Here is an 11,171-nt window from a genome sequence, read left to right as displayed (position 1 = left end):
CACGTATTCCCCATCCTGAACCCTCCTCCCACCTCCCACCCCATACCATTCCTCTGGGTCATCCCAGTGCAGCAGCCCCAAGCCTCCTGTATCCTGCATTCAACCTGGACTGGCGATTCATTTCGAATATGATATTATACATGCTTTAATGCCATTCTCCCAAATCATTCTCCCCTCCCTCTCCCACAGAATCCAAAACACTACTCTATACATCTGTGTCTCTTTTGCTGTCTTGCATACAGTGTTGTTGTTACCATCATTCTAAATTCCATATATATGTGTTAGTATACTGTATTGGTGTTTTTCTTTTTGGCTTACTTCAGTCTTTATAATAGGCTCCAGTTTAATTCACCTCATTAGAACTGATTCAAATATATTCTTTTAAATGGCTGAGTAATACTCCATTGTTTATACATACCATAGCTTTCTGATCCATTCATCTGCTGATGGTCATCTAGGTTGCTTCCATGTCCTGGCTATTATAAACAGTGCTTTGATGAACATTGGGATACACATGTCTCTTTCAATTCTGGTTTCCTCAGTGTGTGTGCCCAGCAGTGGGATCACTGGGTTGTATGGCAGTTCTATTTCCAGGTTTTTTTTTTTTTTTTTCTTATTTTTTTTAAGGAATCTCCACACTGTTCTCCATAGTGGCTGTATTAATTTGCATTCCCATCAATAGTGTAGGAGGGTTCCCTTTTCTCCACACCCTCTCCAGCATGTATTGCTTGTAGACTTTTGAATTGCAGTCATTCTGACTGGCGTAACATGGTACCTCATTGTGGATTTTGATTTGCATTTGTCTGATAATGAGTGATTGTTGAGCATTTTTTCATGTGTTTGTTAGCCATCTGTATGTCTTCTTTGGAGAAATGTATATTTAGTTCTTTGGCCCATTTTTTGATTGGGTTATTTATTTTTCTGGAATTGAGCTGCAGGAGTTGCTTGTATATTTTTGAGATTAGCTGTTTTTCAGTTGCTACATTTGCTATTATTTTCTCCCATTCTGAAGCCTGTCTTTTCACCTTCCTAATAGTTCCTTTGTGGTGCAGAAGCTTTTACGTTTAATTAGGTCCCATTTGTTTATTTTTGCTGTTATTTCCAATACTCTGGGAGGTGGGTCATAGAGGATCCTGCTATGATGTATGTCGGAGAGTGTTTTGCCTATGTTCTCCTCTAGGAGTTTTATCATTTCTGGTCTTATGTTTAGATCTTTAATCCATTTTGAGTTTATTTTTGTGTATGGTGTTAAAAAGTGTTCTGCTACTGCTGCTAAGTCACTTCAGTCGTGTCCGACTCTGTGCGACCCCATAGACGACAGCCCACCAAGCTCCACAGGCCCTGGGATTCTCCAGGCAAGAACACTGGAGTTGGTTGCCATTTTCTTCTCCAGTGCATGAAAGTGAAAAGTGAAAGTGAAATCACTCAGTCATGGCTGACCCTTTGCGACCCCATGAACTGCAGCCTTCCAGGCTCCTCTGTCCATGGTATTTTCCAGGCAAGAGTACTGGAGTCAGGTGCCATTGCCTTCTCCAAAAAGTGTTCTGCTTTCATTCTTTTACAAGTGATTGACAAGTTTTCCAGCACCACTTGTTAAAGAGATCGTCTTTTCTCCATTGTATATTCTTGCCTCCTTTGTCAAAGATAAGGTGTCCATAGGTGTGTGGGTTTACCTCTGGGCTTTCTGGTTTTTTTTCCATTGATCTATATTTCTGTCTCTGTGCCAGTACCATATTGTCTTGATGATTGTGGCTTTGTAGTAGAGCCTGAGGTTGTTATTTTATTTAATTTATTGGCAGCCTTTATTAGAGCAGTTCATTTCCTCCTCCCTGAAAAAAAAAATGTTTCATTTGGATTATAGAATGCTTGTCTTTCCTGCTTCTCTTCTATGTACAGTTCTTCCAGATACAATGTGTGACCTTTGTGTCTGGCTTTATTCAGATGCCATGTTTTCTTTTCAAATATTTATTTATCTAGCTATGTGGCATGTGGGATCTTAGTTCCTAGCCCAGGGATGGAACCTGTGCAGAGTCTTAAACACTGGATCTCCAGGAAAGTCCCCTAGTTTGTGTATTTTCAAGATTCATCCATATCTTGGCTGTATAGCAGCACATTTTTTTTTATGGCTGAATATGGTATATCAATATGGTATGTGGCTTACCTGTAGTCCATTGTGAGCATATACCACCATTTATTTATCCATTCATCAACTAATGGATAATATTTGGATGGTGTATTCTTTGTGGCTATTGTGAATAATGTTGCTGTGAACACTGTTTTTGCATGGACTCAACATTTTCATTTTTTATGGATATATACAAAAGAGTGAAATTTCTGGATCATATGGCTACTCTATATTAATTTTTGAGGTACTGACAAACCACTTTTCCAAAGTGATTGTACTATTTTACAGCAATTACATCAACAATATATGAAGATTCCTTTTCTCCACATCCTCTGCAGCACTTGTTATTATTCCTCTTTTTGATTACAGCCAACCTAATGGTAGGAGAAGGCAATGGCATCCCACTCCAGTACTCTTGCCTGGAAAATCCCATGGATGAAGTAGCCTGGTGGGCTACAGTCCATGGGGTCACTAAGAGTCAGACACGGCTGAGCGACTTCACTTTCACTTTTCACTTTCATGCATTGGAGAAGGAAATGACAACCCACTCAAGTGTTCTTACCTGGAGAATCCCAGGGACAGGGGAGCCTGGTGGGCTGCCGTCTATGGGGTCGCACAGAGTCAGACAGGACTGAAGCGACTTAGCAGCAGCAGCAACCTAATAGGTGTGAAGTAGTATCTCACTGAGACTGATTTACATTTTGTTACGGGCTTCCTTGGTGGCTCAGAAGGTAAGATGTCTGCCTGCAATGCAGGAGACCTGGGTTCGATTCCTGGGTTGGGAAGATCCTCTGGAGAAGGAAATGACAATCCACTCCAGCATTCTTGCCTGGAAAATCCCATGGATGGAGGAGCGTTATAGGCTACCATCCATGGGGTCGCAAAGAGTCGGACATGACTGAGTGACTTCACTTTCTTTCACTTTCAATCATGTTAAGCAGTATTTTTTGTGATTGTTGGCCATTTGCATATCATATTTGGTGAAAAGTCCATTCAAATTATTTTCCTGGTTGTTAGATTCTTTTTTTTAATTGTTGTAAAAAACCCAAACATCTAACTTAAATTTTTACCAGTTTAACCATTTTTACGTGCTAAGTATTTCACACAATTTCATCAGCCTTTTTGGAGAAAGAAATGGCAGCCCACTCCAGTATTCTTGCCTGGAGAATCCCATCGACAAAGGAGCCTGGTGGGCTACAGTCCATGGGGACACAATGAGTCATACACGACTGAGCAACTCACACAAGTACACACACACACACACACACACACACACACAGAGTCACAGTGTTGTTTTGTTTTTGTTGCTGTCATTTTTTTAGCTGTTCTATGCAGCTTAAATGACAGTTTCCTGGTTGAGAATCATACCCAGGCCCCTGATAGGAAAGTTTGGAGTCCTAACCTCTGAAATATCATGGAATTCCTTATCACATTGCTATGAAATAGATCTCTACACCTTTTCATCTTGCAAAATTGAAACTCTGTACCCATCACCTGTCCCATTAAACAACAACTCCTCTTTTCTTCCCTGTTTCCATGGACCCTGGACTCCATCATTCCACTTTGTTCCTTTCTATTGCTTGACTATATTAGATATTTCGTATAAGTGGAAACATACATTTTGTCTTTTTTAATGACTGGCTTATTTCCTTTGGCTTGATGTCTTAAGTGATCATGAAGTTGTAGCTTGGGGCAGAATTTCCTTTATATGGCTTAATAATGTTCCATTATATGTATGATCACATTTGATAGATGTTTAGATGCTTCCACCTCTTAGTTGTTGTGATTAGTGCTGCTTTGAGCATGGCTATGCAAATATCTCAAGACCCCATGTTAACTTCTTTTGAATTTATATTCAGAAGTGGAATTGATGAATCATGTGGTAGTTCTATTTTTAATTTTTTGAGGAGGCTTTAGACTGTTTTCTGTAGCAGTTGCACCATTTTAAAATCTATCCATAACACACAAGGTCCAGTTTCTGTACATACTTGCCAAGAGTTTTCCTTTCCTTTCCTTCCTTTTACCTTTCCTTTCCTTCATATGTAAACACACACACATGCACGAACAATTTTTTTCATATCCTTTCCCATTACTGTTTATCACAAATTATGAATATAGTTCCTTGTGCTACACAGTAGGATCTTTTTTTATCTATTCTATATATTAACATTATAGTTTGCATCTGCTAGTCACCAGCTCCCAATCTATGCCTCCCCCACCCTTCCTCTCTTGGTAATCACATAGTCTGCTCACTATGTCTGTGAGTCTGTTTCTGTTTCACAGATAAGTTCATTTGTGTTATAGTTTATAGTCCACATGTAAGTGATACCATATGATATTTGTCTTTCTCTTTCTGACATCCTAAGTATTATTTTTAATGCTAATGTAGAGTCAAGTGTTTACTTGACTTCATTTTCAGAACATTTGTTGCTACTGTATAGAAATGTGATTGACTTTTAAAATATTTATCTTATATTCTTCAAGCTTTTTATTAATTCTAATACCTGTGGTTTCTTTGGGATTTTCTATATATAAAAGTATGGTATCTCCAATATACTTTGACTTTTTCCTTTCCATTCTGAAGGCTGTTTTTTTGTTTGTTTTAAGCAACAACAACAATTCATTTTTCTTACCTGATTGCTCTGGTTATAGAACTGCCAGTATAATATTGAACCAAAGTGTGGAATAGACTTCCTTATGTTGTTCCCAATCTTATAGGGAAAGCTTTCAGTGTTTCATTATTAAGTATGATTTAGCTGTGGGTCGTTTATAGGTACCCTTTGAGAAAGTTCTCTTCTGTTCTTAGTTATTAAGTGGTTTACTTTAACCCCTATTATGAAAAGGTGCTAGATTCAGGGAAATGCTTTTTCTGCAGGCAGATGTGTTTTTTGTCCTTTATTGTGTTAAAATGGCATAATGTCGATTGACTTTCATATAATGAACCAACTTTGCATACCTCCATAAATCCCACATGATCATGGTATATAATCTTTTTTATATGTTGTTAGGTTTTGTTTGCAAGTATTTTGTTGAGGACTCTTGCATCTGTATTCATACAGAATATCCGTTGTGTGTGTGTGTGTGTGTGTGTGTGTGTGTGTGTGTGTGTGTGTTTGATGTCTCTGTCTGATATTGGTATTAGAGAAATACTGTCATGACTTTGCCTGATATGTGGGGAAGAGAAATGTGGAATGAAGGATGAAGCATTGTTGGATTTAAGTTTAGTCAGGATTAGAGGGAGAAATTTAGGATGTATAAGTGTGGCTTTGGGGGTGAGATTATCAAGAGAGTTCATTCTCAATTTTCTAGGCCTGTGTTAAGTGCTTGACATTGAATTATGCTGTTTGTTAACTGTGTATAGATACTTTATATTTGAATTTGCTACCTATTTTCTGTATTAACATTTATGAAATTAGTATGTGTTAATCAGTTGTAATGTGCATTTAAGATAACTTTTTTTCCAATTTTACTACAAAACAAGATGCCATTAAATAGCTGACGCTTTTTAAAAAGAGCTTAACCTTAAGTCTAAGAAATAAGCATGTTTGTCTTTAAGGTGCGGAAACACATTTAAAAGTTATAAATTTGCCCAAAAAGATGCAGCTGGTGTGTGATTAACTTAGAATTCCAGCTTAATCTTCTTTGACTCCAAAGTCCATGTTTCTAAACACTGTACAATAGTGCAGTTGTAAAAATACTCGTGCTTTACATGTGATTTCTCCTAATGATCAGTGGTGGTATTCTGTTTTTTCTTTTTCTTTCTTTTTTTTTTTTTAATTAGAAGAGATTAAAATCAACATGGAACAAAGCTATTATTCTTGAGTCATGTAGACTTGTAGTCATAGGTTATTCATCTTTCATTTAGTCTCTTTGATGCTCAGTATCTTTATTTGTAAGATAAGGGTGTTTATAACTACCATAGAGTTTTGGAGATAACCAAATAGCACATTTTTCTGTACTTAACTAATATGTAGTATATTTATACCTAGGTGGCAGTTTATTTAAAGGAAGCACTGGGACTTGTGGTCACACCCTCCAAGAACAAAAAAGTATTTAAAATATGGAACCACCATGGATGTCATGTGAAGAAGAACAAGAGCCAGAACCACAGAAAAGTGAGGGAGAAACCAAACTAGTAAGTGATGAAGATGCTGAACTCATCTTGGTGGGAGTGGAACATGTACATGAGGATGATGATGTGATCTTTGTTGGGATGACCTCAAATTCAAAACCAGTCATTTCAAACGTACTGAACAGAGTTACCCCAGGTTCTTGTTCAAGGAGAAATAGGTATGGTCACTTCAGGAAAGATAATGCTCAGAAATTACAGCCTGTTAGTCATGTGACTCCTACATCAGAAGCAAAGACTGTCTTGCCACTTTCTGTCTCTGAATCAAGATCAACAGATAGTCCTATTATTATTGAGCCTTTGTCCAAAGCGGATTCTAAAAATATTTCACCACAAATAGTGCCTAATAGCTTTTCAGAGTTATGTTCTCCTTTGATTACCTTCACAAGTTCATTGCAGCATCCAGTAGAAACAGCAGTTTCTGCAGGAGATATGGATAAAAGTCCTCGTGTATCAAAGCGACTTTCCACTTCTGAAACAAATAGCACAAGTCCCAAAAGGCCTACACTCAGTGATGGAATTATAGGAGAACATTCTTTAGCTTTGTCCCTTTCAGGTACTTTTCATACAGTGACTACTCAGCAAAGCACACCAGACAGTGTTCATAACTCATTAAGCCATGTTCAGAGTGGAGAACCTTGTCCAACAGCTTTTCCAAAGGACAATGTTCATTGCAAGCCTGTAAGTCCTTTAGGGGGAAATGTATTGACAAAAACTGACTTTCCAAGTGTATCAAGTCAAAATAAGTTTGCTGATCCCACAGAAGGCAATCTGATTGTGTTACTTCGTGACTTCTACTATGGACAGCATATAGGAGATGGGCAGCCAGAACTGAAAACTCACACAGTCTTTAAATGCCACAGCTGCTTGAAGGTTCTAAAAAATGTTGAGTTTATGAATCACATGAAGCACCATTTGGAACTTGAGAGGCTGAGATGTGACAGCTGGAAATACCACACCACCTGCCAGCACTGCCACCGCCAGTTTCCTACGCCCTTCCAGCTGCAGTGTCACATTGAAAGTGTCCACACTTCCCAGGAGCCCTGCACAGTCTGTAAAATCTGTGAATTGTCCTTTGAGGCAGATCAGATTCTCTTACAGCACATGAAAGATAATCATAAGCCTGGTGAAATGCCCTATGTATGCCAGGTTTGCAGTTACAGATCATCATTCTTTGCAGATGTGGATGCACATTTCAGAGCATACCATGGTAACACTAAGAATTTACTTTGCCCCTTTTGTCTCCAAATTTTTAAAACTGAAGCACTATACATATGTCATTATAGACAGCACTGGGCAAAGCGTTTTCACCAGTGTTCCAAATGTCGGCTACAATTTTTAACTTGTAAAGAGAAAAGGGAGCACAAGACCCAGTGTCATCAAATGTTTAAGAAGCCTAAGCAGCTAGAAGGATTACCTCCTGAAAGAAAAGTTGTTATTCAGGTATCACTGGAACCCCTTCAACCAGGATTGGTGGAAGTAGCATCCATTACTGTGAACGCATCTGATTCTGAACCATCACCCCCCAAATCTAAAAGTAGGAGGTCAAAAAAACCCAGTTAATTCTACTTTAAGTAAGTCTGAAGCAAGTATTTCAAAGTTATAAACTCCATTAAAAACAAAAAAATCAACTATAGCATGATTCAATAATAAATACAGAGAAACCAATGTGTAATTTATGTGTTTTTGTTTTAAATACATGAAACATAGTTTCGTTTGAATATTGAGATGTTATTTAAAAATATATTACCTGTTTTTCATACAGTTGTCTTAGCACTAAAAAGTATGTGTGCGTGTGTGTGTGAGAGAGAGAGAACGAGAGAGGTGGCGAAAGGAAAAGTAACAGCCTATTTTGGTATTTCATGTTATTTGTAAGTTCGAAAGCTCTGCTATACATATAATCTGTAGAGTGTTTTAGCAACATAATTTTCAACTGTTTTCATGCCTTGACTATCTCAATATTAACTATATAGCCAGATTGGAATGGCTTTGTTATTGTATGTTCCCTTGTGCTGCTGAACTCTCCGAAGTGCCTCTGTTGTGCTGATCTACGATAACCTGGCTCCAAAAGCCTGGTGTGGAGAAGTTGATGGAGAAGCTATGATGTGAGTTGGGACCAGACATGGGATTTAGTCAGTGGAGAGCTGTGGCTTCTTGTCCCATTGGAGGAAGAGGTATGCATTCCCTCCAGGCATGGAGCCAAGGCAGAAGGAACACTGTCTCAGAGTATCTTTACCTAGCCCAGGGACATCTCAAGGAAGCCAACCATTTAAATGCCTGTGTTTGGTGAGAGGCCCCTGCAAGCATCAAGCAGGCCCTGTGTTATCATTGACTGCAGTTGGGGAAGCAGAAATAGTTAATAGAATGAGGCATGGTTCCTGTGGACCTCCTGTTGAGTGATCAAAAGGGGAATTTTGATTCATTCCATCCCCTTTCCCATTTGGGTAGCCTTTAGTCACAGTGAAGTAGCCATATCTGTCTCAGTCACAAAAGTAAAAGTACAAAAGTAAAGCAAGTTAAGATTCCCAAGTAAAAAAGCCTTGACATCCAGTTTGATTTGTACTGGACCCATAGTTTTAACTGAAAAGGATCAAACACAGGGAATCTGTTCAGTTTATGAATTGGGCTAAATTTAGTTCTCTTACCCTTAAGCTACAATGGAGTTGTCTGAGAATAGTAAATGTAGTGGATACAGAGGGTCCAGGGTGATTAAACCCTCTATAGAACTTTTCCTTACCTTTTCCAGTTACATGTATCTTACCCTAGTTGAACATGTGAAGATTTCAGTTTTGTATCTTATCTTGCCTTGAATATGAATGTATTGCAGTTAACAGCTAATTCTTTGTGTGGGTAATTTCCCATTTTATCAAACTAATACTGATTTTCAGTCTTACTTGACACCGTCTAATGTGCAGGAATTGTCTCATTTATTTCAGTAATTATCAGGTCATAGAATAATTATCCTTCCTCTACTCTATCCAGCTATCTAGTCTGTGATTATACTTGTGGAAACCTTTTTTCTTGCGGTCTCCAAGAGCTCTTTCACAGACCTGCAGGGTACCCTCTAAATATTGGTTCCTGAACATCAGCACACTTGGCTTCCTCTGTGTGTTCCTGGAGTTGAGTCTCCTCCTGGAGTTGAATGCCATACTTTCTCCACTTCTGGCACAGTTACCTAGCAATCTCTGTGCACCATTCAAGGAACCTGGGATCCTGGCTGTATACCTATGCCAGGAGAAATCTCTCCATTTCCTCTTCCTTTCTCCTCCTCTTTGTCTCTCCCCACTATTTTTTCCCCTTCCACAATTTATTTAAATGCTCTAAGCTTTCACAAAACCCTGGGAAGTGGTAATCACCAAGGTATTAGCATCCATCTCAGAACGGAAGAGGAAGGAGTACAGATGACTAAGCTATAGTAAGCCTATTATCTCCATTTTAGATAATTTCTTGAGTGTAAATTCAAATACAAGTAGGTTGTATTTATTTATTCAATGCTTGATTGATTGGTTTGCACTTTGAATATATTACTAGGCCTTTCCAGTTAATTTTCTTGGGCCAAAGCACTTTGCAAAGTGTCAGCTTAAACCACTTTTAGTTGTATAAAATGTGTGTGTGTGTGTGTGTGTTCTGATCTTATGTGAGAAATCTATGTATAAATAAATGTACAGACTATTGCATTCTTATCTCCTTTATTCTATTTCTGTAGTAAAAATACGAAATGTTTTATTTATATGTTTTTATTGTTGCTTAGTATTTTGAACACAGTTACTGTTGTTTGCTCTGAAGTATGCTCATCAGGAGTACAAGTTGTATTTATTGCCAAATAAAAAGGTCCCAGGGATATGGTCCTTGACTACTTCCTCTCTTCCATTCTCTGTCATTCTACTCTACTATTTTCCCCACTGGTGCCCTGTTTTTTGACAACACTGGCCTTGCTTTTCCTTAAGCAAATACATTTCTTCCCAATCCAAAAACTTTGCAACTGCTGTTCTTCTGGAAATGCTCTTCCCCTAGGCCTGCATGGCTTGCTACCTCCCTTGTTTGAGCTTCACCAGTGCTGTTCAAATCACACAATGAAATCCTCAACCCCCTCCATTTCCTCCTCCTCCTTAAAGGCACTTTAAGTCTCTACCCTCTTCTTACCTCTCCAGCCTAAATTTCCTACTTTACACACACACACACACACACACACACACACACACACACACACACACAAACTGAGAAGAGATAATAACATCAGGGCTTTGCGTCTTAGAATTAGCTTGAGTCAGTTTCTGTGCCTGCAAATAAAATATAGTTAATAGTGAGTTGAGTTATTTCAGGAGCTTCCTCTGTTTTTCTGTTGATACCTCTGTATTTTTTTCAGGCAATGACACTTTGTTTTGTTTACAAATGTATTGAATATCTGTCAAGATCACTATTTTGTTATTGCTCTTTGTGAATTCCTTGTCTACTTTGCTTGTTCTTTCAGGTAAAATTTATTGTTTTATTAATGTTGCCAAAACATTCTAAGTAAAATTACTATTTATAGAAATAAAATGTTTTTTACAAAAATATTTCTGCTGTCCATATTTTTACAAATAACGGCATAGTTCTATTTTTTTTCATAATCTTATTGTGTTTGCCACAAATTCTAAACACTGATGTGTAAATGGGTTTTCTTGTTCTTAGTACCATCAAAGGCAATGAGGATATGGCTTAATGAATTTCTATTTCTGTTTTTAGATTTTAAAGAGAATTGTTTTATTGGAAAGTTTACAATATCTGTTGAGACATTTCCTTTTCTATCTTTCTCCCTTCCTTTCCTTTTTTTCCTTTCTTCCCCTGACTCTCTTCCTCTTTCTTTCCTTCCCTTTCTTTCCCCAGGGTTTTGCTTGACTGGATCTTTCCTGAAACAAAAGTAGTTCCACTCAGATT

At 38.0% G+C, this 11,171-nt stretch overlaps 1 protein-coding gene across 1 annotated transcript; it reads left to right on the top strand.

Moving 5' to 3' along the window:
• Positions 1-6,118: 6,118 nt before the first annotated feature.
• Positions 6,119-7,962, top strand: LOC132344680 (zinc finger protein 280B-like). Its single transcript, XM_059884320.1, has one exon. The coding sequence runs from the start codon at positions 6,186-6,188 to the stop codon at positions 7,815-7,817; it is 1,632 nt and encodes a 543-aa protein (XP_059740303.1). The 5' UTR covers positions 6,119-6,185; the 3' UTR covers positions 7,818-7,962.
• Positions 7,963-11,171: the final 3,209 nt, after the last annotated feature.

Source organism: Bos taurus, chromosome Y (genome assembly GCF_002263795.3).
Source record: "Bos taurus isolate L1 Dominette 01449 registration number 42190680 breed Hereford chromosome Y, ARS-UCD2.0, whole genome shotgun sequence".
Taxonomy (NCBI): domain Eukaryota; kingdom Metazoa; phylum Chordata; class Mammalia; order Artiodactyla; family Bovidae; genus Bos; species Bos taurus.
Note: the sequence above shows the minus strand (reverse complement) of the source record. Positions and strands in the feature narration are given on the sequence as shown.